This window comes from Balaenoptera physalus, assembly GCF_965194825.1.
Source record: "Balaenoptera physalus genome assembly, chromosome: 3".
Lineage (NCBI taxonomy): Eukaryota > Metazoa > Chordata > Mammalia > Artiodactyla > Balaenopteridae > Balaenoptera > Balaenoptera physalus.
Window position 1 is genome coordinate 16,905,188 of NC_138890.1, and position 27,507 is coordinate 16,932,694.

The 27,507-nt window shown below is 47.7% G+C and overlaps 1 protein-coding gene across 1 annotated transcript; it reads left to right on the plus strand.

The window, feature by feature from the left end:
- Positions 1 to 11,625: 11,625 nt before the first annotated feature.
- Positions 11,626 to 17,293, plus strand: RNF187 (ring finger protein 187; the record flags this gene model as incomplete). The annotated part of the gene is made up of 5 exons (XM_082454011.1): positions 11,626 to 11,643; positions 13,771 to 14,484; positions 15,838 to 15,930; positions 16,141 to 16,362; positions 16,963 to 17,293. The coding sequence occupies 5 exons, from the start codon at positions 11,626 to 11,628 to the stop codon at positions 16,963 to 16,965; spliced, it is 1,050 nt and encodes a 349-aa protein (XP_082310137.1). The 3' UTR covers positions 16,966 to 17,293.
- Positions 17,294 to 27,507: the final 10,214 nt, after the last annotated feature.

Genomic DNA, 27,507 nt, shown 5'->3' on the forward strand with positions numbered 1-27,507 from the left:
AAACGAAACCTGAGAAGCAGCAATGGACGCACAGCTTGCGGACTATGTCATTTCCATCTCAGCGCCCACGCAGACACACAGACACACAGAGGCAGGGCACGCTCGCCCATCGGCTTCTGAGCTGCGACAGTCACACCCGGATAGACCGTGCGGACGCAGAAGGCGTCAGAGGCAAGGCTGGGGTCAGTGGGCACAGAAGGCACCCAAGCCCCCTCCCCAGCTCGAAGCTGCACCGGTACATGGGCGGTTCTAATTGTTTGTTCTTCCAGGGGAATGTCACCCCTCCCCATGCATACACCGTGTTTTTCTCTTACTTCCTATTTAACTACATTCATTAAAAGATCTTAAGGGGTGTTGAAAGTGAATCTAGCAACTTCCAGCGGTATTGAGAAAATACAGAAAACACAGACGAGATTTTATGACAATAATTTTCTTTTTTTATTGATATATTTTATATTTTTGGTATTTTCAGGAGACCTAGTCGAAGGGAAGGTGACGGAAGGTGACTGGGGGATGGGTGGGCAGACGGCCTCACCCCTGACACACACAGGGAACATCCCAGGGCTGGTCTGGGTGGTTTTGTCCAGCCCCTCCCCCCCGACCCCTCCAGCCCCCGCCCAAAAGCAGCAGCATTTCTGTGTTACGAGCGTGTCAGGAAATCACGATAATATCCAAAGACAGGGGTGAAAACATTAAGGCACAAATGTGCAAAAAATACAAGAAATTCCAAACTCACACGCCAAATTGAAGGACGCCGCAGAGGTGGTGGAATAATAGAAAGCCTTGGAAAGCTCGAGGAGGCGCCTTAGCCAATAGGTTTGTGTGAGGGGCGGGCAAGATTGAGTTTGAACCAATCCAGATGAGCCCTTTCAAATAAATACCGGAGGCCACCACTCTTTCCGATCCTGCGCGGGCAGTCCCCAGACTGTAGGCGGGAGCTGGTCTTCAGGGAAGGTTCCCCTCCACCTCCACAACCCTACCCCCCATCTGCGTCTTTGCACGGTGTGTGCCGCTTGCCATCCCTTTGAGTCCTGGCGCTGCGGCACTCCTACGCCCTTGAGCTCCTCTATCTAGCACCCTTGAAATCCTGTGTCCGCGCGTCCCTGTATCCCGCACCCTTGCACTGCTGCAGCCCCTGAGCCCCAGCGCCCTCCCGCGTGCTACTCTTTCTGTGTCCGGGAAGCCGCGTCGCGCAGGATCCCAGCGCCAGGACGGCCTGGGTGGGTGGGGGCTCTGCGGTCACCCTCCTGTGCACCATCGCCGCCCGTCGCGTCCGGGTCCTGCCCAAGGACCCTCATCGCGCGCGCCGCATCCGGGTCCTTGGGCGTGAAATGGAGCCGCTAGCAACGCGACTGGCTGTTCTGAGGCCGCCCGCGCGCGGTGTCAAGTGACTTGGGGGGGTTTTCCGAGTGTCCTTGGCTCTTCTTTCGTTGTCTTGGCGGGGAGGGGGGCGGTCCAGAATTTTGGGAGGGACGGAGCTTTTCCCACACTTTAGGAGGCGAAGAGCTGGGGGGAGGGGAGCGGAGCTGGGATGATGGCTTCGAGTTTGGAACTCTTCAATCGCAGGCCTGGATATGGTAATGAGCTCACCACCAGGTCTCCCTTAGAGAATCCCTCGAGTCAGGACCCGAGACCCCAGGCTCATCTTCCTTCGGTGTTGTCTGCAGCCTTAGATTCTGTGTACAGCATCCTTCCCAGAGTCCTATGCTGGAACACCAAATAAGTCCTCATACCTAAGCGCAAACTCTCTTTTCTAGAGAAGCAATAACCTCCTGTAATATTTTCCAATGTGGAATGGGCTTGAAAAATGATTTTCCAGGCAGGCTGGGAGTACAGTGTCCAGTGGCTGTGTTGGGTGGTGCCTTTGGTTGGCTATTTTAAACTCCTGTTCCAGGTACCCACACCTGCATGGGTTTATCAAAGGGCATATGCTACTACCTGCCTGTCCTCCTGCTTCTCATTTCACTTCTCTTCCCCATGTAGAGTAACAGCTTTCCATGAATTCTTCCTTATTAGTTATACAGGTATTGTTTTTGTGTAATTGTTTCACAATATGTGATTCTGATATGCATAGATTTACCTAGTCTTTCTTAAGGCCTCCCTTCAGATTTTCTGGGAAAGCTCTAAATCTTTTCCATGACTGCATAACTCCTGGCTGCCCAGCATGCATTCTATTGAACTCAACTTTTCCCCTGTAGATTGATATTCACTTTATTTACGTGGTTTTGTTTCTCTACAACCAAGAATTGGTTTTGCCTTAGAAGTAAGCAGTTTTAATGCTTTTTGCAACTTCCTCAGATTCTAGAAAGGGGCTGGGTGCTGTTGCTCCTGGAAAAATGGCAGATAAACTTACTCTTAGCCTCCCTTACAAGCCGGCATCTGAGCATTGGGATATTACGGAACCTGGTCACATCCCCCTTCTGTGTAAGCCCTGGCTCTGCACACAGCCACTGATGTCCACCCATAATTAGGAACTTGTCTCCCAGCCATACCCACTGCTGCCTCTCGCTCTTGGCTTTGTCTCACTTTTAAAATACAGCCAATTTAAAAAATTATTACTGTTGTTATTCAGGTATGGTGAGGCCAACAGATCAAGACATGACTGCCATTGAAAAGATAGCTGTTATACTCACAGTTCCCAAGAGGAGGGGCACAACACACCTCACAGGGCCACACTGAGAAACACCAGGGTCTGCTAGGAAGCCGGGGGAGCGAGGGGAAAACTTGAGCAAGACCCTTGTTGTTTCTACAGGAAAGACAAGATAAGGTAGGGCAAGCAGACTCAGGATTGCCTGGTTTGAGTAGTTTCAGCTGGCTCTGGGGCATAGGGCCTGTCCCTAGTTGTGTGGTACCTGCCCTGGGGTGATGAGGGCAGGTGGACAGTGGCCTGCCCATGAATGTGAGAGGAGATGCTTAGGGTGTGGGCTATGGATTGGTGAGCTCACATATGAAAGGCGTGGTGCTCCTTGGTGAATTGTTTCTGATCTCTAGGAAACATTCCCTTCAGTGCCCTATCATTCTTCCCTTCAGAGCCCTGGGAAAGAAACTCCTATTTGCTTGGGTTGGGATGATGGAATAACTTTATATGAGCTGTACATAGTGACTCAAGCCCCTAGAAATATTCTTAATATTGCTTTAAGCTTAGAAATACCATTGGGATATTTGGATTTTTTAGGATATTGAATTATTTAAAAGTTTTGACTAAAATATCTAAAAAAGTTAGCACTATATTTGCAATTAAAACATTAAATTGAGTCATTAGTTTTGACATGATTTTTGAGTTGAAAAAGTTAAAACATTGTCCAAAGTTTGTTTTTAATACTGGAGCATTAAAAGAAACTTAACATTTTCTATCTGTAAGTTTAATCATTAATTTTACAAAAATTATTCCCTTCTCCTGGAGGGTGGAGGTTGCAGCGAGCACGTTCTCCAGGAGCATCCTGGCAGTGATATGGGCTCTGGCCGTGGCTCCTGGGTATGGATAGTGGTCTCTCCTCACCTGGGTTATCTCCTGGAGTTGTGAGGTCATCTCCAAGCCCGTCAACTCCCCAGCCTAGCAGGTGACTTCGTAGGCCTTCCACTGTTCTCTTACTCATCTCCTCTCTTTCTTCCCTTGGCCTCCTGGCTAATATGTGGCTCCGTGTGGTCAGGGCTTGCCCAGAATTTACTGCCTTTCTCTGGCTGGTGCTGGTCCCAGCTCCCTGGAACCATTCTGGGTGTTTTGGAGCTTCCATTACATAGGCATAATTGATTAAATTATTGGACATTGGCAGCTGATTCAATCTCCAGCCCCTCTTCACTCCCTGGAGGTCAGGGGGTGGTACTGAAAGTTCCAACCCCCTGATTACATGATTGGTTCCCCTGGCAACCAGCTCCCATCCTTAGGGCCTTTCAAAAGTCACCTCATTAACAGAACAAATGACACCTTTATTGCTTTTATTATAGGAAATTCCAGTGGTTTCATGAGCTCTGTACCAGGAGAAGGAGGAAGACCAAATATATATTTCTTATTATAGATCACAATAGCACAGTTTGCTAGGCTCAGATTGCTTTTAGTAGAAGCTGAAGGCTGCCAATAGGAGACACCTGCCTGGGGACTCCACCAGAAGGAAGAGCTTGGAGAGAAGGCATGGCATATATCCTGAAGACATTCGGCCATTAGAGCTCTGCTGGACAAGAGCTGTATGGCACAACACCCTTTCAGGAGTGCTGTGGTGTGAATAGCACTCCCCGCCAAAATTCATGTTGAAATCCCAGGGTGATAGTGTTAGGAGGTGGGGCCTTTGGGAGGTAATTAGGTCGTGAGAGTGGTGCCCTCAGGAATGGGATTAGTGCCCTTATAAAAGAGCGCTCCCTTGCCCCTTCTGTCATCTGAGGACACAGTGGGAAGTCATCCATCAATGAATCAGGAAGTGGGCTCTCTCCAGAGCCCAAATTTGCCAGCACCTTGACACTGAACTCCCAGCCTCCAGAATTATGAGAAATAAGTGTCTGTTGCTTTTAGTCCACCCAGTCTATAGTATGATAGCAACCCGAGTGGACCGAGATGAGGAGCCAAGGAATGTACCTCCTCCATTTTCAGTTCTATGGTTCAAATTAGTTTCTGTCACTTTTGGTCCTGATACATCAAGATGAAATGGATTTCACTTCCTAGAAAATTTACTTGTGCCATTTTATTAAAGTATTACACTGGTATTTACTTGAGCTGATGCAAACTGGCCCATTTTTTTCATCCTAGATTTGAGAACCCCATGAGATAAGGCAGTAGTCATTCATTTGACTTATTTTAGTTAAGCAAGAACAGACTTGAACAATGCAATTGAGGTTTTAAAAAATCCAGGAAGAAATTTCAAATTTTATTTATTTATTTTATTTTGGTAAAAAACACATGAAATTACTCTCTCAAAAGATTTTAAGTGTATAGTACAATATTCAATTATTATTTATATTTTGCTATTTGTTCAATGATTGAGTTACTAATCATACTTCACAGCTCAAGGCTCATTACCATCATTGGTCTGTGTAACGATCATCTCTTGTTTATTTACATATATTCCCAAATATCTTCCCTGTTATGCCCATTTTCCTTGCTTGCCTGCTTTCCAGTGCACTTTTTACAAAAGTCTAATGAAGTACTGGAAATATTTTGAAGGTGTGGTATTGTGATGTATAATAAGAAATATATATTTGGTCTTTCTCCCTATTCGTAGCACAGAGCTCCTAAAACCCCTGGAACTTCCTAAGTGATGAGAATCATAAAGGTATCTTGATATTCAAAATGAACCTCTGTCGACGACACCAGACTTTGTGTTAATGAGGTGACTTTTGGAAAGTCCCTGAGGATGGGGCAGGTTGCCAGGGGAGCCAACCTAGTGAGATGGGGTTGGAAGTTTCAGTCCCACCCTGACCTCCCAGGAGGGGAGAGGGGCTAGAGGTTGAATCCATTATCAATGGCCAATGATTTAATCAATCATGACTATGTAATGAAGCCTCCATAAAAACTCAAAAGGATGGGGTTTGGAGAGCTTCCAGGTCAGTGAACACCTGGAGATTTGGGGAGAGTGGTGTGCCCAGAGAGGGCATGAAAGCTCTGCACCCTTTCCCCATATCTTGCCCTATTCATCTCTTCCACCTGGCTGTTCCCAAGTTATATGCTTTTATGATAAACCAGTAATGTAGTAGGTAAAATGTTTCTCTGTATTCTGTGAGCCACTCTAGCAAATTAATGGAACCCAAGGAGGAGGGTATGGAAACCTCTGATCTATAGTCGGTGGCTCGGAAGCATAGGTGACAACCTGGACTTGGGGAGGAACTAAAGGTTCTTGACTTTGTTTTATGGCTAAACTATTATTTTGTCTTGCTTAACTGTTTTCCTCTGTTTCTGCATTTTCTCATTTCTCTGATTAAATTAGTTCTTTGAAACTCGGGGGAGGCCTAGGAGGCTAAAGCTTTTTTACAAACAAGAGGCAGGGGACACAGGGGTCAGCTGGTGTCTCTCTCTGGGAAGGCCCCGCAGAGTCCTGCTGGGTTTCCTAAATAGAGTTTGGAGACCAGAAGAGGGAGCTCTCATGTGCTGCAATGACAGCAGAGCCCAACAGGAAGAAGAAAGAATGCTCCTCTCTTCTGACAAGGACTCAGCCAATGAAGACAAGGACTCTTTGTTTACTGTGGCCCTCCCAACTTTCTTTTCCTCTCTATAAAAGTGTTCTCCTTCCCTTGCCATGTGGGGATTTGCATGAGGCTCACCATGGTTGCAGACCCCAAGTTGCAATTCTCTGCTGATCCCGAATAAACCCATCTTTGCTGGAGAAACACTAACAGTCTATTTGTTTCAGGTTAACAGACTTCAACACTTCTTTTCATATTTTTGCTGGACCCAATTCAATCCATAACAAATGGTTAGTTCCTCTCCCCAGCCTCCATCCCCATAAATGAGTTTAAAGAAACATTTCCTTTAAGTACGGCTTATTTGGGTCCCACGCATTTCGATGTAGTAATTTCAATATAAATGATTTCTAGGGATTTCTGATATTTCTCATTTTCTATCATGTTTATATCTCAGGATCTAAAAAAAGTATAATTTGAGGTAAAAATGATCATAAATGACAAAGATGGACGTTACATTCTGATACAGTGAACACTAGATCAAGTCAACATAATCATCTTAAGCATAAACGCACTTCATATCACTTCAAAATACCAGCTAATTGCAATCCTTGTGGAAATGGGTAGATCACCATTGTCACAGATTTTGAACACCTATCACACACAGACACTGAGAAATCAAATACAAACTAAGCAGTGATATATTTTTTAAAATTAATTAATTTATTTATTTTTTGGCTGTGTTGCGTATTCTTTGCTGCATGCGGGCTTTCTGTAGTTGCGGCAGGCGGGGCCTGATCTTCGTTGAGATGCATGGGCTTCTCATTGCGGTGGCTTCTCTTGTTGCAGAGCATGGGCTCTAGGCACGCGGGCTCAGTAGTTGTGGCTCACAGGCTCTAGAGCGCGGGCTCAGTAGTTGTGGCGTATGGGTCTAGTTGCTCTGCAGTATGTGGGATCTTCCTGGACCAGGGCTCGAACCCGTGTCCCCTGCATTGGCAGGTGGATTTTTAACCACTGCACCATCAGGGAAGCCCACTGAGCAGTGCTATTGAAGAGCTCAATAATACAATTAATAACGTCAAGATGTTGGAACTATAACCAGTAAGCAGAGGACCCACTTTCCTTTTGAGCACACAGGCACCATTTGCAAAAATAACCCATCCATTCAGTCATAAGAGGAGAGCTCATTAAATTCCAAACTGTCGTGTTCTACATCTGTAGTGTAGTAAACTATAAATTACTAAGCAAATTGTAGTTACAAATTCTGTATATTTGGAAACTAAATAATGTATAGCTAGATAATATTTGGGTTAAAAAAGAGATCATATGGGGAATTAAAAATATTTAGATCCTAATAAAAAGAAATACCACCTAAAAGAATATATGTGATAGAGCTTAGCTGTACTTAAGAGTGGATACAGCTTTAAATGTATCAGGAATAAATACAGGTTTAGAAACAAGTTTTCAAGCATATTATTATGAAAACCTAGAAAAGTCTGGAAAATTATTCTCACAGATAATACCATACTTGCAATTTATATTTGCCACTCACCTTTTTTCTTTCAATACGTTTAATTTGTTGGAAACCAACAAATACCCCACCCTGATTTTTTTCCCTCTTCAGTTCTAAAATGAGACAATAATTTTCTTTGAAGCAGAAAAATACAAATGAAAATATGAAAGAGTCCTTATTTAAGGCAGTCTGGTAGTTTTGTGGAGGTACCAACCTGACGTGTGTGGCTTTCAGCCTCTTTATGTCAGACATGGAATGGACTGAACCATCCGGAACACCAATCTCAGCTTTAACACTCCGTGATTCTTTTTTTTTTGTTTTCATTAGAACATGGAAAATTTGGAGGAATATCATTCCAAATCTGACACCAATTCTGATGTTTGTGTTTTTCTCACAGGCAGTTAACTCAATTCTGTCACTACCTAACTGGAGATAGCATCAAGTCTCACAGGTTAAGGGTTCAGTTCTACAAGCCTGTCCCCAGTTCAGACTCCAATAGAAAGTTCAGGTTGTCACCTGTGCTTCTGACTGACCCCACTGTAGATCAGAGGTTTCCTTGACTTCCTCCTTGGGTTTGATTACTTTGCTAGAGCAGTTCACAGAACTCTGAGAAACATGTTACTTACAAATCACCAGTTTATCATAAAAGGATATAACTGGGGAACAGCCAGGTAGAAGAGATGCACAGGGTAAGGTATGGGGAAAGGGCACAGAGCTTCCATGCCCTCTCTGGGCATGCCACTCTCTCCAAATCTCCAGGTGTTCATCGACCTGGAAGCTCTCCAAACCCCATCCTTCTGGGTTTTTATGGAAGGTGGGACTAAAACTTCCAACCCTCTCTTACTAGATTGGTTCCCCTGGCAACCTGCTCCCATCCTCAAGAACTTTCCAAACGTTACCTCATTAACACAAACCCTGATGTCACTGACAGAGGTTCGTTTAGAAAATCAAGACAACTTTATGATTCTCATCACTTAGGAAATTCCCAGGGTTTTAGGAGCTCTGTGCTAGGAATAGGGAGGAAGGCCAAATATATATTTCTTATTATACATCACAATATCATAACCATAACGACTTCAAATTTGCTTCCTAGTAAGTTGTATTTCTTAGTCCTATTTCTGTCTTTTCTGAGAAATAAGAATTGCTTTCTATTCGTTTTCCACATGCCGGACATGAAATTTCCACAGAGTTCTATCTTCTTAATCTCAACACCCTCAGCTCTTCAATCATTTCTCCTACACACGTAGTTGAAGATCTCTTTACCATCCCCTTTTGTTTGGTTTGTGAAAACAGAACTTAAAATAGGGCAACTCGAAATGCAATAAAACACACATCAAATCATTAGGTTGATGTGCGATTACGACTTCCTGTAATGAAAACTTAAGAGAAAAACTTTTCTCTCTTCTCATCTTAGTTTCATTGGCTGAGGCCCCATAAATTAGACTGACAAAAAAAAAAACTCATCAGATCAACAAGAGAAAAATAGTTTATTAATGCATGTGGTGCACGTCACACGGGAGAAATCTCAGTGATGAGTAACTCAAAGGGATGGTTAGAACTTGGGCTTATATAACATCTTAACAAATAAATCTGTAGAGAAGTGACAAGAGAAAGGAAAAGTGTTTTAGGCTTCCAGGGGTGTCAAGCTATGGGAAGGTAAATATTTGGGGGGAAACCAATGGAAGACAAGTGTCATTAGTGCAGGTCCATCTTGGCCCTGACTTTCCATCATCTTCACAGCCAGGAGACTTCCCCAGAGAGGGCATTTATGGCAGTTTTCATTTTTCAGAAGTTTCTGCTTTTAGTCAGTTAAGGAAACTCTGGGAAGGCATCTTTCTGCAACTGTTGATCCTCATTTGCCTCCAGCTCAAAATAATCTTTATGCCAAAGTGACACATTTTGGGGTGGTATATTCTGCTACCCTTAGAATCCTTTAATTCTCTTCTAGTGGTCTATTTTTTTGTTACCTTAAAAAAAAAGAACTACTTTGTCACACTTGTAGAAAATATTCAGATTTTTTCATTATTACTAATTTAATCTCAAAACTTTATACTAATCTATTTAAAATACAATATTGAGAAATATGGAATATGGTTCAGAATCAGCAAAACTGGGAATTCTGCCCTTTCATGGTGAGGCATTCTCTTATTTAGTTTTTTTTTTTTTTTAAATAAAGCTTTGGGTTTTTTTGTTTTTTTAATTAATTTATTTACTTATTAATTTATTTATTTTCGGCTGCGTTGGGTCTTCGTTGCCGCACGCAGGCTTTCTCTAGTTGCAGCAAGGGGGGGCTACTCTTCATTGCAGAGCATGGGCTCTAGGCGCGTGGGCTTCAGTAGTTGTGGCACAGGGGCTTGGTAGGGGCTCGTGGGCTCTAGTGCACAGGCCCAGTAGTTGTGGTGCACAGCCTTAGTTGCTCCGTGACATGTGGGATCTTCCCGGACCAGGGATTAAACCCATGTCCGCTGCATTGGCAGGTGGATTCTTAACCACTTCGCCACCAGGGAAGTCCCTTATTTAGTTTTTTGATGTCTTTGATGTCAGCATCAAGATGCTCAGAGCCTGCCAAGTGTCCTACTGTATCAGTGGTATTTATGAAATGTTATTCTGAGCAATAATTCAGACCATCACCCACTCTTATTCTGCCTCCGACCTGAAAGTGGGAGTCTTCAGTTCTCTGGATGGTTCAAGAAGCAGATGAGGGAGAGAATGTACATCTCTTCTTTGCCCTCTCTTCTCCCATTCCTTGTCTCTCATCTGTAGGGTACAAAGGAAGCTGGAGGGAAAATGCCAGTTTGAGTCTGTCTTGGAGAATGGGAATTCTGCACAACACAATTTTGATTCTGCTGGTCTTAATGAAGGATAGTGTGATACCGTGATGAGACCCTCTGGTCTATAGACATTTGTGATACTATAGTATCACAGGTGATGCTTGGATTTGTGATTGGCAACTGAAGTTGCAGGGGGGCAGTCTTGTAGCACTGAGCCCTTAACCTGTGGGGTTTGATGCTATCTCCAGAAGTGTCAAAATTAAGTTAAATTGTAAACACAGAGAATTGCCTGGTGTGGGGAAAAATCCACACATTGGAGTTGGGAGCAGGTCATGGATGGGTTCTAACAATATTTGCCGTTCCTCATTTCCAAAAATCTTTCATGCACACATCTTCAAATTGATGGCTACTATAATTTGCTGAGTCATTCCCCTATTATTGGACTTTAAGCTTCCCCCCCTCCCAAATAGTGATATGACAAACATTTCTCCAAGCCAAACCAAATGATGATTTATTTCCACTTTGGGTTATTTTTATAGAACATATTTTGAGAAAAGGAATTCCAAAGGTTATGAAAAATCTGAAGATCCTTAACACATACTGCTACATTGTCTCCCAGAAGCAATATCTGCAAAATCAGGGTTTTTTTGGTTGAAACCCAGCAGGAGGGACCTCCCAGGTACAAAAGCCCCTCCATATCCCCCATTTCTTGTTTGTAGAAAAAGGCATTAGTGTCCCAGGCCTTCCCTGAGTTTGGAGGAGCAGACTCAGGCTCTAATTAGGGAAGTGATGGAATGCAGAAACAAAGGAAAAGCATTAAGCAAGAGAGCTTGAAAAATAGTTCAGCAATAAAACAGAGTCCTATTTCCTCCTCAAGGGACATAATAATAATCTGATGCAAATCCTTGAGTTGTTCTGCAGAAACTAAGACCCCCACTCAGGTGGAGGATGGTGACTACATGCTGACAAGCAGGTAGACCCAAGACTGGTTGGAACCAGTGTTGGAACCAGATGTTTAGGATTCCTGAAACATCACCTTGTTACCTCATCACCAGCCAGCCAGAAGAAAGTCCACCAGCTGCTTACCCCAAATGCTGCCTTTAAAAACCTTTCCCTAAAATCCATTGGGGAGTTTAGGCTTTTTGAGCATGAGCTGCCCATTCTCCTTGCCTGGCACCCTGCATACTTTCCTTCACCACAACTCAGTGTCAGTAGACTGATTGGCTTTGCTACGACATGGATAAGTGGACCCAAGTTTGGTTTAGTAACAGGGTCTGCCAACTTAATAGTGAAAAAAAAGTCTCACTTTATGTTTCTCTTTCTTGGTAACTGGTTAGATTGTATATTTTTTCTCATGTCTATTCAGCATTTGCGTTTTCTCTGTGCGCTGACAAATTCCATGGGGGCAGGGGGTATTTTTCCGTTGTACTTTTCTGTTCCAAATTTTATGAATTCTTTGTATATTTGTGGCTGACATTTTCCTAGTTTGGTTATTTGCCTTTAATGGTTGTGCCTGCTTATTTTTCACACTCACTGGATTATCATGGCCTTTGCTCATTGATTTTTTTTTTCCCCCCACTTTTCTCTCCACTGTGTTCCTAGTCTACCCAACAAATCAACTAGGCTCGGCCTGAAGTGCTTTTCTCCTTCTAACCATTGCTCCACAGAACTAACCTCAGTTTGCCAGTCACACTTCCGACTGCCCATTTAGTGCATTTTCAAGTCTATGCCAATGTAAACAAAGAGAATAAAGAGTGTCACTCATCACCCTGTTATAGAAAGAGGTAAGTTGCAACCCACTACAGGTGCCCACTGACAGTGTGCCCTGAGGGGAATTCAAGATGGGGGAAAGAATGATGAAACATTCTGCACTTTGGATTTACCAGGCCCCCAGACAGTTAAAATGCATATCTAAGGAATAATTTCAATGACCCCATATTCTTGCATCTTCCCATAGATAGAAAAACACTAAAATCAGTAACTTGAGATATCTGTTCTTTGTGATTAGCAGTAATCTTTTATGTATGCTTGACTACAAGTATTTCCCAGCCAAAACAATTCTTATATATACTGGCTCCTCCACTACCTCTTTGGACCAGTCCCTTCAGAGGTAAGGAGAGGCTGTGTGGATAAAGACAACCAGCTTGCCTTATCAGTAAACAAAGGATGTTGTGGCACCACAGCCACCCCAACTGTGCACCCTGAGGGGATTCAGAAAGGAGAAAAACAGGGTACTGGCCCTAGATAGTTAAGGTCCCTATCAAAGGAATGATTCCAATAAGCCCAGACTATTGCATCTTCCCATACATTAAAAAAAACACTAAATTCATTAAGATGTCTGATTTTCTTTAACAGTAACCTTTTGTTGTTCCAAACCTGGTTTTTGTTGCCAAAACTCCTATATACCTGGCTCCTGAGAGGCTCTCTTCCTGGCTTAGGTCCTTAGCAAGTCTGCCAAATAAAATGTAACTCTCAACGTTTAGGTTGTGCATTTTCTTCAGTCAACAGCTATTTCCTGGCTACAGGCCTCAGTAAGGTCCCTGAATAAAACTTAACTTTTACGTGTTTTTTGTTAAATCAACATCAGATTTAAAAAAAAACAAAAACCCCCCCACAAAACCAAAGAGCAATACCTAGGAAGATTTTGCACTTATGCGGAATAACAGATTCACTTTTAAAAAATTAAAAATTGCATCTTTTTTTAAACCACGTGCTTGGTTGTTTAAAACAACAAAAACAAAAACAAACCACCAGACCGCTCCTTCCCTAAACCTTTTTTGTTTGTCTTTTCTAAAGAAATGCTAACGAATTTCCTGGTATGGGCCTGGTGACTGGTAGCCCTGGGTCTTATCACAAGTCTTCACTCTAAATCAATGAGTTTCCTCGCCGCTGGATTCCCCGTGCCTGAGGCTCAGGGGCGAACTGGGGACCTAAAGCCTGGGCTCCAGGTCGGACGTTGGCCACCCACGTGGGGTGGCCCTCACAGGACGTGTTCCTCTGAGAGTCCACGCCGGACCTACGCACGCGGGGAAGGCCCACGCGGTTCGGTGCATGCAGAACGATTTCACGTGGGATGGTGCACACGAGGGGTCCCACGCAGGCCGTATTCCAGCCCAGTCCCCACCCCGCGTGGGCGTTGCGCCCCGGAGGAGGTGCTTGAAGCTCAGGTCCTAGCAGCTTACAAAAAGATGTTTAAAATGGACTTTTCAAATAAAACTGTTTCCCTTTCTCACACGAGTCATTTATGGGAGAAGTGACAATCCCTGTAAGATTTCAGCGTGCAAGGACATGGGTCGGCCCGCGGGGGGAGACTGAAGCGCGCCACTGTTAGCTGGGAGGGAGTGGAGTGTACACCGCTGCCAGGACCCAGGCGGAGTGTAGCAGCCTGTCAGGACCCGGGAGGCTGGAGTAGACCGCTGCCAGGACCTTGCGTGGAGCACAGCGCTGCCAGGACCCTGCGTGGTGGAGCACACCCCTGCCAGGACCTTGCGCCGGGCGCCCAGCCATCCCAGTCGCCATTCTTGTCCTTCGTCCCTGCTTTCCATCCTTGTCCGCGCATCAGCGTCCTCGGCTCTCCGGCCGCGCTTTTCCTGCGTCCCGGTCCCCGGCATTCCCCCGTGTCTCCGGCCTCGCCAGCCCAGCCACCTGTGCTCCCCGGTCTGCGTCCCTGTCTGCGCCCTCCTCGAGGGCCCCGCCGCCGCCGCCCTGGCGCTTCCCGCGGGCCCAGCCGAGGCCGCCTGCGCCCTGTGCCAGCGCGCGCCCCGCGAGCCGGTGCGCGCCGACTGCGGCCATCGCTTCTGCCGGGCGTGCGTGGTGCGATTCTGGGCGGAGGAGGACGGGCCCTTCCCGTGCCCCGAGTGCGCCGACGACTGCTGGCAGCGCGCTGTGGAGCCCGGCCGCCCGCCGCTCAGCCGCCGCCTGCTGGCGCTCGAGGAGGCTGCCGCGGCACCCGCGCGCGACGGCCCGGCCTCTGAGGCGGCGCTGCAGCTGCTGTGCCGAGCCGACGGGGGCCCGCTGTGCGCCGCTTGCCGCATGGCCGCGGGGCCCGAGCCGCCCGAGTGGGAGCCCCGCTGGAGGAAGGCGCTGCGCGGCAAGGTGCGCGCGGGCGGCGTCCCATGCGCTGCCCTTCCCCGGAGGGTGCCCTGACCCCCTTCCCATCCCCAGACTGCGCCCTGTTCCCCCTTCGTATTATCCGGTTGGCGCCCTAGTCCCCAATCTCCATCTTTTGGACGGAGCTCTGACCGCCGCCCCCCCCCCCCCCACCATACCCCAGTTGTTGCCCTGTCCCTTTTGCTTTCTCTGTACGGTGCCCAGTACCCTTTCTCCCATCCCTGAACGGTGCCTTGTTCCCCCATTCCCTACCCCCAGAGGTTGCTCCCTCTCCACTCCCCTACCTTCGGAAGGTATCCAGTCCCCCTTTCCCCAGCCCTGGACAGTGCCCTTTCTCCCCGTCGTCCCCCGCTTCCCCCCAGGATGCCCCTGCCGCCTTCTCAGTGTTGTACTGCCCTGCCCCACCCCCCATGGGCAGACAGTCCTGCTGGGGCCCCGCCCCCATGCCTTGCCCCTTTTGTGTTACTGCCCTGCCGCTGGCATGACGTCACGCTATGGTAGCCCTGCCCCAACGAGCAAAGTCCCTTCATAGGGGTCGGGACTTGAGGCTATCGGCCCCTCTGGGGTCCTGTGCACCCCGCTCCAATTCCGTCTTCTCCCGAGTCCCTTAACCTACTTTGTTCTGGAACCTTTTCCACTGTGCTTTCAGCCGTTACATGTGGCACTGGATTCTGGGTCGGAACCCGCCATCGGAGAGTCTGGTCACAGCTGGTGTCTCGGGATGTGTGTGTGGGGCTCAATTTTATTTCTTAGAGAATAAAGACAGCCAGGCCCCGGGAGTGGAAACAGTGTGGTCCCTGCCCACCAGAGGGGAGAGAGTAGCACGTTTGAGGGTACATGTGTCAGGGGTTGGGTCCTGGGGTCTCCTGGGTAAACAGTGGAGTGTAGCATCCAGGAGCTTCCTTGGGGCTAGAGCATGTGGCCAGGGGACTGGAGTTGGTCTCTCCTCCTGGTGAAGGACCCCACCTATCCAGTCAGTGCATGGAGCTGGGCAGGCCCTGGGTGTGGCCATCCTCACCCCAAAGAGACCACCCTCCATCCCTGCGCTGGGGAGAGTAACACTAGGGACCCCAATGGATGGTCTTGTGTACAGTTACCCTGTTGGATTCTTAGCACAAATATTTCTCTCAGACTGGAGAGAGCATAGTGGGTCACTAAGACCCCCATCTCTGGCACCTGCAGGGTTTTGAGGTGTCTGGTGGGCCAAGACCATGAACTGAGGCCTCTGGACCGTCGGACAGGGGATTCTGGTGGTGCAATGTCCCTCTGGACTGGGCTTAGGTGGGCCCCAGACCTTCAGAAGTGGCCACACACCCCATAACCAACATCTCTTTCCAGGAAAACAAGGGATCTGTGGAGATCATGAGGAAAGATCTGAACGATGCTCGGGACCTGCATGGCCAGGCTGAGTCCGCCGCTGCTGTGTGGAAGGCAAGTGGGGTGGGGTTGGAGTCCATGTGAACAAGGAAACGTGGCTGTGTACCCGGACCCTATTTGCCAGGGCCTTGGACCACAGCTGAGCACTGTACAGTCAGACGGTCAGGGGACTCTCCTCCCCTGAGGTGGTCGGTGGTGGGGTGGGGGCTCTCGGGGTAGCCCGAGGACACGGGTATCCCTCCCTGCCACCCACCCATCCTGTAGGGACATGTGATGGACCGGAGGAAGAAGGCCCTGACGGACTACAAGAAGCTTCGGGCCTTCTTTGCCGAGGAGGAGGGGCGCTTCCTGCAGGAAGCAGAGAAAGAGGAAGGGTCCCTGGACGACGAGGATGAGGACCCAGCGGAGAGGTTCAGGTCCCTGCTGCAGGCTGTGTCGGAGCTGGAGAGGAGGCACCGCAACCTGGGCCTCAGTATGCTGCTCCAGGTGGGCACCCTGTCCTGGTGGCCAGGGGAGTGCAGAGGGGGCACAGATTCAAGAATTAGCAAGGTGGTAGCTTACCAAGAGAGAAGCCTTAAGACCGCTGCCTGGCTTCCATTTGGGGCTGAATTTCAGGAATGAGTAATCCAGGAGACTCTCCAGCTTCCATGTGGGAAGGAACATATGCAGAGAGGGGGGACTTGCATCCCAATATTGAAGCACTGGGCCCCTGCCGTGTCCTGGGGCTCTACAGGTAGGAGCTGGCTGTGAGGTCAGGAGAGGCAGGGATCCTGGCGAGGATGGTGGTTGCCATGCCCTCATCCTGAACGTCCTCCTTTACACTGTGCCCTGAGGCTTTGCCTAAACCTGGAGATTCTGGGCTCTTTGCAACCCTGAGTCTGAGCCAGGAGCCAGGAGCCAGCAGCCTCTGTCTTCCCTCCTCTGAGCTGAGAGGTGTCATTTCACTTCTGGCAATACTGGTTAATCAGCTCCAAGTGGGTGGTGATTGTGGGTGAGGAGACGTGTGGGTCTGGTGGGGCTGCGTTCTCCAGTCACCTGGCTTCCAGGATAGAACCTAACTCACTCCTTCCCTCTCTTCCCATGCAGTGATGTGCTGCTTGCCCAGGCACCGGGCAGAGGAAGCTCGTTCCATCCCTGGCCTGAAGCAGCTCCTCCATCCGCCTCCTTCTGGACCCCCCTGTCATCCTTCAAGACACCCCAACCCTGAGTGTCTTCTCCTAGGTGTAGATGTGGGCTGCGAACTCTAAGTGCCCACCTTGAGTTGCTGAAGACAGTGCTCCTCAGAAGAGTGTTTGTGTTCCCTTTTCCTCTAGGTGTTCATGTTTCTAGGCTATAAACATTTCATTATAGAGATCTGTATTGGGGTAAGTTAACCTAAGTGTATCCCAACTCCATAAAGTTCTTTGCGCTGCCCCAAGTCTCGTCAGATTTGCCGGGGTCTCCATGAGCTGCGGTCGTCATCTCCAGGAGGCCTGGGCTGTCCAGACCTGACACCTGCCCCATTTAAATGCAGCCTGTAACGGGGCTGCTCCACCGGACATGCACACCCAGGCCCACAGACCCCCACCCATGCATTGGGCATAGCAGTTAAGGTTGAATTTGGGGTGAGTGTCAAGGGAAAGGAATGTTCAGGGTGCCTGGGTGAGGAGGGCGGGCAGATCAGACCTGTCACCTCTGCTTGCGGTCTTCCAACAGCGTATGTTGCACAAACCTACACCTACAGCTTGAGGTCTATCCGCAGAAACGTGAGAACCTTGAGGTCCTCATGGAGTCTGTGTGTCAGGGGCAGTGCAGACTTGCTGGCCATATCCTCCAGGCTCTGTCCCTGCTCTGTCTCCGAGGGTGTCTACTCAGCCGGCTCTCATTTCTCTTCTCCATCTTCCATCCCTTGGATGCCAGTGGTTTCCCAGGAACCTGCCTTAGCATCACCCTCTATCTGCCCTGTGTGCCTGCCTGTCCCTCACTGACCCAGGAGTTTTTCCTGGGGTAGGAGGAGCAATCTCAGGCTCAGGCCATCCCCAGGCTTCACCTTGGTGTTTCATTTCCCTGTACCTCTGGCTTCCCTTCATATTTCCTCTGCTGGACGAATTTAGCAAAACCTCTTAGTAGTAGTGTCATTGTGTAGATTCCTCCAAAAGACAAAACTGCAGCGCAAAGTGACAAGGTCAAGGGGTCCAAGAATTGACACAGACAGGCGTTAAGGACGGTGGTTGGGGCTGTGAGTTGTTCCCCAAAGTGCAGCTTTATGATCGATGGCCTGTTTCTGGACGAAGCCTTTCAGACTTGGAAGTCACTGGGCTTTGATGCTGCTGGCCTCTTGTGTTTCTGTGAGCTTGGGGGCGGCCCGCCTGGCTGGTAGCCGGCGCTTACAGAGCCCACTAAAGAGGGCTCGCTTCAACCAGTTTGCTTGGCATCCCTCCTCCCATCTGTCTTCTCTCCATGCCCTGGCTGGTCTCTGAGGAGGCACTGTGTCTGCACTGCCCCATGTTGGGGGTCTGTGGGTTGGACTTCTCCCTGATGAGCCCTCCACCTCCTGCTTCTGCTGAGTGAAATTGGGGAGCTGCCCCAGTTTCCCACAGCTGGAGATCCAGCTACCCGCTTTCCTCCTCTGCAGAGATCTGCTGGGAGGCCTGTCCATTCTGCTCTCAGTTGGCTGCCTGGAGACGGATGTGCTAGACAGGGCTGGGGTGCAGGCCAGAAAGGTGGTACCCCCCTGGGTGCCCTGTGCTGGGGAGAGATGGGAGGTTCTGATACCAGCATGGAGTTGCTTGCTTTCTGATGGTATGTGGATAGAATTCTCAGCGCATGAGCTGTCTCTCCCTTTCTCTCACATACTCTCTACATCAGAATGGCAAGCAGAGGGTGGGAAAAGCTGCCTGGTTATATATGGGAGAGTGATGGGTTCATCCTCTTGGCAAGCTGTAGGACCTTGGCCGAGTAACGCTAATAAATAATCCTGACCCCTCAGATCAGGGGTGCCTCTGGCCCCCTCCCTGACTCCAGTTTGAGATGCAGTGGGGACACAGGAGGGAGCTGCCGGCCTGTGTCCTGCAGGCCAGGAATGTCTCCAGCGTGGATGGCCTTTGATTCCAGGAAGATTTGGCTTCTCGCTTAGCAGCTCCTCTGAATGTCCAGTGGTGAAAGTTCTGTGTTGCCTGCTGGGCTGTACAAGCAATCCCTGCCATTTCCTCACTGAAGTCAGCTCCCACCCTCTGCTCCTGCTGACTGGTCACAGCGGCCTCTCTATTGTGGGCCCTTGTTCTCTGTGGAATAATGTTCCTCTTCCAGACACCAATGTATCCCATGGCCCCAGGCACACAAATCCTTCTATCAGGGAGGGCTCAGAGGTCACTTCCAGTAGTTGACTAGACAGTACACTGTGTGCTACCATGTGACGTGGCAACTCCAGCCCTGGGTTGGCGAGCCAAAGGGATGCCAGCATGGTTCCATGAGGTAATGTGCACGGGACGGCTACTGAATCTTGTTTGCAGCATCAAGAACCTGGAGGAGACCCAGGTCCCTGTTACTGAGGTAGCAGAAAGGTGGATATGGGGGATACCAGCATGGGGAGCAGTGCAGTAGAACTGTTTCTGCCATCATGACATGGGCACAGGGATGCCCCAACCTGATTTTCATGTCCAAGAGGTGTGGAGAACTCCAGGGAAGCTGCTCTGCTGACGACGTCCTTGATGCAGATGTAGCTTTTTCCCAGGGTATGACCTGCTGGGGAGGGTGGGGCAGACCTCACGGCTATGGCCAGTCCTGAGGCTGAGCTCTGTGCAGACCTATGGAATGATGCCCATTCTCTTGCCGTTGTTGGTAGGATGTCCCCCTAGCGCTGCCCTGCCATGGGGGAGGGGGGTTCAAGGAACACAAGAACTACACCCACAGCGGTTTGATGAGAATGCTGCCATTGCTTTTCTGCCACCAGCTGACAGGCTGAGGACTGTCTGGTGTTGGGAATGGTTTTCTCAGGTGAGATCGTTGGGCTTATAAAAATGCCTCCTCTACTCAACCAAGTGTCCCATGGCCAGAGTCAGCACAGACAGGCGGAGCAGTAGAAGATGTCTGCAGTGCCCAGACCAACGTGGTTCGTACCGAAACTGCAAGGAGCTCCTGCAAATTGTGAAGAGCCAAAAGTGACTGGAGTAAAATAACACGGCAGAGGTGTGGACAAGCAAGTGCGTAAGAGGAACCAGAGGGCTCAGAAACCCAGGAGGAGATGCTCAAACTCCTTAGTTTTTGGAGCAATCACATGTCCATAAAAGTAATGACTCACACTGTTGGGCTGATGGAGATGGGAAAGCTGCCACCATTTGTCCCGTGCACTGCTGCTCTGGGTTCTGCTGCCAGGTGTCATCAGATTTAGGGCATGATGACCCTGGACCCAGTGACCCACTCACAGGTGTTCCTTAGTCCTCTCCAGGCCCACAGGGGGATGCACACTCGGGCGTCCTCGGCACCGTTGTCTTGAGGGTGGGGAAGACGAGCGCCAGTGCCCCTCAACGGGGGAGGTGGAAGGTCAAACAGGGGATGGAGGCTATAGAGTATGCTGAAGCCCAGAGATACAGAGGAGTTTGGCACATAGAGACATAGTGGAGCTTAGGGCACAGAGCTGTGGCACCATGCTGCAAACAAAGTGAAGTATAAAACAGCACTGTTTACCTAAACTTAATGTGTGCACATAGAACACTTCATGGAAGAATGCTTCAAAGTGATAAATGGAACCCATTAGGGTAGTTTCCTACTGGAGTGGGGAATCCTATTGGAGTGGGGAATAGCAACAAACAAAAGGTAAAGAACCAAGGTGACACACAGCACTGTGGGGTGGAAAATGGGAAGGGGAGATTCTTTGGTCATCCTGAGACCACCCTAACTCAGGACTTGACGTTAGGGAAGAAAGTTCGATTCCACGGTACTTCAAGTCATTTTGGGGTTTCTATAGTAGCTAGCTAGTTCTGTAACTAGCTCCCTATCAAATCTGGGTGTCTGGGTGTGTGTGAAAGGAGCCCTAGAAGTTTGGGAACATTAAGGTGGTATGCATGCTGGAAAAAGTTGGAGGCCCGTATATATGAACAAAGAATACTTATTTTAATGTGCAAGCACGCTGGTTCAATCTTACATTCTCAGTGGGTGTCTGGCCATCCACCTCATTCAAATTTCAGGGGACCTTCCTCCAGATTCTCATTTTGAGACTTCCGGAGGCTGTGCCCTGCTACCTTGGAGTGTCTTCATTTCTTTTTACTTGTTTACCGAGCTCCAGTGATGGCAGCTTCGAAGCCCTCTGCCCTGGACCTCTGTGCTTCATTCTCCCTCGGGTGTGGGAGGAGTGGAGTCAACTGTTCTCACATCGTGTTCAAAAATGGCCTCAGTGCACACCTAGTGTTTTCTCAAGGGAAGGCTGGTGCCTGGGAGGGGATGAAATGCCACAAACTAGGTAACAGCTGAACTTACTCAGAAAGTGAGGTTCCCACAGGTATCATGCTGGGCAGAGGGAAGCACTCTGTGGGTGCCACAGAGGCACCCTGACTCCTCTTCAAGTCAGGTGGTACAAAGTTGAGGTGCTTCATTTCCTAATTGAATCTTAGTCAATTTGGAGATGGATAATTTAAATGAGACAAAAATCCTTAAGGCTTTTTTTTTTTTTTTTTAAAGATAACCTTTTGGACTCTAGGGTTTTATTAAACCTTCGTTCCTGAAGAAGGATGTGCTAATGAGCCACTTCTACTAGACAAACAAGTCTTCAAGTATTTGTAAAACTATTTAGAAATGAAAAAAATGTGCAGTAAACATTGTCATCAATACAACAAATGATCATCGAGTAAGTCAGTCAGAATTAAACTTTCACAGGCCACGGTAACAATTAAGGAAGAAAGGAGTCTGCGGAAAAGGCAGCCACGAGAGGTTGCTCGGGTTGTCTTGTGAAAAACAAAAGAGTAGGCAGATTTGAAAAGAAGTCAACAGAAAACCGAACACATTGGTCATAGATACAAAGACTCCTCACGTCTCCTATTTGTCAGTACAAGACTCTCCTTTTGTAAAATTTCTCAATCCCACATCTTGGATCAACCACTGATTTCGTTCAGTGACCGAGAATGGTGTCTCTTCCTCCGCACGAGCAACCTCTCCTGGTTGCTTTTGCCACAGACTCCTTTCTTCGTTAATTGTAAAGATTTCATCCTCACGCTTAGGCTGCCGTACACCACTCGTCTGCCTCTGGAGAGCGAGCAGGTCTGCGGGGGCTTCCCCGGCACCTTGACCCGGGGCTAGGCTGAGCTCAGGGCTGACCGCGCCTCTGCGGAGATCTGGCCATCCACGCGTTCCGCCACCTCCAGAGGTCTGGCGCCCACCAGTAAGGCGACATTCTTGGCCAAGGCCAGCCTGTCGTGGGTTCGGTGTTTCTGCGGCTCCTGGAAGGCCACTCTCGGCCGCAGCCCGGCGGGGCATCTCGCGCTCCCCCTGTCCCGTAGGGGCCACCAGCATCGGAGGAAACCTGAGAGTGAATGGGGATCTCAGGAGTGTGGCCTAGCCAAAACGCCCATTCCCCTGCCTTCCAGCCGGCAGAGGCAACCTGGCAGCCCTCGGCCCCCGTAGACAGGACAGTCAGCAAGGAAGCGCATACACGAGCGCACAAAGCACAACACTGCGTTCTGCGCCCTGACTCCCGGGCCGCATGCAAATGAAGCGACTTTTCAGGGCTCGTCTGATTGGACAAGCCACAGGGCTGGTAGCGGAGGAGCCAGTGGGGCTACGAAGCTGCAGAGCGCCTTTATCCTATTGGTGGTCGCAGCATGCGGCAGCGTGCTCCCCGAGTATAAAAGCTACCGGCCGGCGCTTCACTCAAAGTCTGGTTGTCAAAGCAGGGAGGTGCGCGCCACCTGCTGTTGGCCATCCGCAGCGGCCAGGAGCTCAACAAGCTGCTAGGGCACGAGCCCATCGAGCAGGATGGTGTCCTGCCCAGTATCTAGGCCGTCCTGCTGCAACACCAAAGGCTCTTTTCAGAGGCACTCACGTAGCCAGGAAAAGAGCTATGATATATCATTTCCTCTTTCCTCTGCCCTTATCCTTTCTTGCCTCTGTGCAACTGAAGTCTGAGAGTCAAGGTTAGTTCACGAGCTGGCAATGGCCCTGGCCCTTAAGTAGGAAAGGTGCCTATCACCGTTGGCCACAGCAGGCACCTTGGACCTGGGCCATGGAAGCACGTTTTGTGCCTTAGTCCTCTGCGAGAATGCTGTGTGGGGTCGGAGGCACACATGGATATGTTGTATCAGGGGTATGGAACAGGTTTCCCGGGGGCCCCGTCTGAGGGATACCTTCTGTGGCCCAGAGCCCTCTGGTCTGCAGCAGGCACCGAGCACCTGGGCAGAAGTCATCTCTGGGAAAAAGCTTGGCTCAGTGTGGGCTCCACCCTCCTACTGCTTCACACAGACCTTTACCGCCAATGCTTCTTTCAATGACCCCATCTAGGACATAAAACTTTCTGTTAGCTTGTGATGGGGTTCAGGACACACTACAGATGAACGTGGCACCTTGGCATATTGAATATCTTAAGCTGAGGAGTTTGAGAAAATGGCAGAAGAAGGAAGGTCACTCTGACCTCCCCCCACCTCACCCTTCTCCCATAGACCATAAATCCACACTTGAGACGTGCCCTCCCAATACCCAGAGGAAAGGAGCATCCTTATCTCCAAAGACAAAGGGACTCCGACGAGAATCTGAACAAACAGGCCTTGCTAAGTTTCCTGCAGTTCACTACACTTACCTCATCTTCCTTGCCTGTCATATTTACCCACAACTATCTACTCTTCATCAAACTCAGCATAAAATACTCAGGTCTAAGGAAAACCTTTCCCGCCTCTTTCACTCACTTGCCTTCTTTTCCCCATCACGTTGTAAATTATACAACTAAGAACCCTAACTAGGTAGAGCTGGTGCTTCAAAGCAACCATGGCCTGAAGGAAGTATGGCACAAATGACCCCAGAGGTGAGACCTAATCCAGTCTCCTGGAGTCTTGGCCCAGTACTGCCTGTGGAGTCCATGTGCCCTGTTGGGATGAGGGAGGCAAAGCAAGGGGGGCGAAAGGTAAGGCCAGAAAATGTGTGAGCTAACAAGATGGTCTTTTGTGCAGAAGGGCCACAGTTGTCTCTACTAGGATGCAGAAACTGCCGTCCAGGCAACCTTCCTCTGTTCTGCTGATTTCCAGTCCCTGGTCACACAAGTGTCTGAGCTCTTCCAGAATCTTCCCCTCACTTGGGATGTGTGTTGGCTGATTCTGAATTTCGACAGAGCCTGAGAAGTTTGTACGTGCCTGTTTGCTAGTGTGTGGAATTAGCTAAGAAAGAGAGATGGTGGGGCAGCTTTCCTGAGTCCCTGGACAGCTCCTCACTGGAATCAGATGATGCTTCTTTTACCCCCTCCTTCCAGGCCCAGGGGTGGGGACTGCTCTCCCATTGCTAGTGTCTGGGGACCTCAGTGTCCCTTGTCCAGTCCCTTATCCATCTAAAGATTAGGAACATGCACTTCCATTACAGCCTCTTCACCTACTCCACTGGGATGAAGTGCTTCTTGGAATCCTGTCTGATTCATCAGGAAACTCTCTTTGAATGTGTATAATTTAGGAAACTTTTAGGTATATTAAAATAGTGTGGGTGTAATTTTTTCTTTCTCCTTTTATTTATAATTTATTTTTCAAAATGTATGGCTCACTTTAGTTTTACCTGTTAGTAAAAGAGTTTTGTAGCTGTATTGTGCTTTTGTGTGTGTATGTGTGTGCATGTGTCTGTCATCAGGGGAAATTTTTTATTTTGACTGCATAAAATTTAGAAAATTTTAAAGAACACTATGTTAAACAAAACAATAAAGCATAAAAAATACTTATGGCTGCTTTAATTTACAATTTCTTCATATAGTTACATAACTATAGTGCCTTGTATCTGCATTGTCCTTGTGTGTGGGTGTGTCATTAAGGGAAATCTTTATTTTGACTGGAAAAAAAATTTAGAAATAGTTAAACAGCAAATATTATTTAAACAAAATAACAAAATATAAAAATACAAGAAAAAACATATGATAGCAAAATGTCAACTGCCCTAAATTAATCTATGAATGTAAGGGTTAAACTAATAAAAACATTATGAAGTTTGAATGCTGTTGTTGTTTGCATTTCTTTTTTTGCCTTGTTTTTAAAAAACCTATCAAATTTTATTTAGGAATTCCCTGGTGGTCAAGTGGTTAGGACTCTGTGCTTCCACTGCTGGGGGCCCGATTTCCATCCCTGGTTGGGGAACTAAGATCTCACAAGCTGTGTGGCGTGGCCAAAAAATAATTTTATTCAGGTAAATTTATATATACATTTATAGTAACAGCTATTAGCATACAAATTGGTTTTTATTATTTAAACATCTCTACCATGTCAAATTTCACTGATGATTGTAGTAAATAGCAATTCTTTATTAAAATTTAATAAAGACCTATGTATTTCTAGAGGGTCTCATGACCTGGAACTATGTACTCATATGAATTATATTAAACAATGTTTTTATTTTAAAAATACTATCTTACAATTATAGTACTATATCAAACTTCAATAAGAACTTTTGCAGCATCAATTAAATAATAGAAGGGAAACTAAAGAGAGGAATCAAAATGACTTTAGGGAAGAAAGCACAGGCAGGTGTTCTGCTGTAGTTGAGGGTGTCCAGGGCCTGGCTGCTGTGAAGTTGAGCCAAACCTGCTGGTGGCCTTGGGTCCCAGAGTGCTCTCAGCATGACCCTTCTCTCTCCTGGGGACCCAAGGGACCCCCTGTTCCTTCTGGGCGTCTGTGGGCTGTAGGTGGAGCAGGAGGAGCATAAGGCCCACTTGGGAACTTGGACTTGAATTTAGCCAGCGTTTCCCTGGCTGATCATTCTCTTTCCTCAGCCTGTGGAGCTTTCTCTCCATCAACAGAACTACCATCCTGCTTTCCTGAACTCTTTTCTCATACAAGAGTTTCTTCTTTTGATAGGAGGAAGTGGTTCTCTCAAGTTCTGCGCTCACGTCTTTAGTCAACTTCTTGTAGAGTTGCTGATCTGACATGTGGAGTTCAGGCTCCTGCACACTTTAGGAAGTTTCTTCTCAGTTTCTACAGAGTGTGCTCCCTCCTCATTTGACTTTCTCTCAATTTGTGTGACATCTTCTTCTTGTAATTCAGGCTGATTTTGAAGCTTCAGCTGGAGCTTCTGAATCTCACTTTCAAGCTGTGAATTTTCAAGCTGCAAAGTTGCTCTCTCAGTTTGGAGACTTGTTACTTGTCTTATAAGCTCTTCAATCCCTTGGTTTTCTTCCAACAATTCTCTGGATAGTTCTTTTTCTCTTTTGGGCCTACCTAAAGGGCCATGTGTGTTACTGTCATCAATGATACCTTTCTGATTGACTTCTGATGGAGGAACAGGGCAAACACCATTTTTTGCTCTCTTTCCCTCTACTTCTGAGTTTCCATCATCTGGGTGACCTCTAATAAGGTTAAGAAAACAGATCATCTTCAGATGGTCTGGCCAGTGTCTTTAATTGGCTCACTTGATCTATAACAGCTTGTTGCATCCATACATTTGAGAGCTCCAGTCTTCTTTTCTCCTCTGTCGTTTCCTGCATTCTCTGCTTCCATCTTGTAATTTCTTTGTTGAGCCATTCTGGACTTTCTGAAGATCAGTGTTATTGTTAGAATTGTATGTTATTTTCTTCCCAGGTTGTTCTCCATTACCATGTGATGCTTGGCACCATTACAGTAAAGAATTTGCTTACAATGGAAATGGATGTTAGTAGTGTATGAGGGTTAGAAACTACAGGGTTTCAAGAGATAATAGTGTTGCTTGTTGCTTGAAGGTCTGGACGAACCTCCCCTTCTACCCTTAGGTTTTCTCACAGGTAAAATAGGACTATTACAGGTACTCGTACAATGGATAACAAGGCCTTGAGCCTTGTAATATTCTATTATGGGCTTTATACCTTGAAGGGCTTCTTTTACTATAGGCTATTGATTAATTCAGTTTGAGAGATCTATTTGAATCTTGATGAGAGGTGTGCTGTGAATTTTGCCAATATCAGTTGAAGGTTTGGAACAAATGATCAGTGTTTCAGAATCAACCCTAGTACACTCAGAGATGGAGCAAATAAAAGATGTCAAAGGGAAATTTAATTCACCTGGTTGGCTGCTTTTATGATCTGTCAAATTCTAGAATTATTTCCCCCTTTGTAAGAAAGAAGTTTTGGCATATTTCTCTAAAGGCCCAGCCTAATAAATGAGTAGAAGCAGAGGAACTAATGAAAAAATGGTGTATTATCTCTTAAGGGCCTAAACAAGTGGGTGGGTTCATAGACAGGAACATTTGAGGTTCATTAGAGACTTCCACTATTTGAACTGTTCAGTACTCTGAGGCAGGGGTGCGTCATTTTTCTTAAATGTTGTTTTACTGTATTTATTGAGATGCAGTTGTGAGCAAAGTAAAATCATGAAGATTATTTTTTTAAACCAGCCATAAAATCTGTAGAGACACATAGTAGCTTACTGTTTGCCTGGAGTTGGAGTGGAAACAGGGATTGGCTGCACTGAGCAGGAGTTTCTTTCTGGGTGGTGGAAAATATTCTAAAATTGC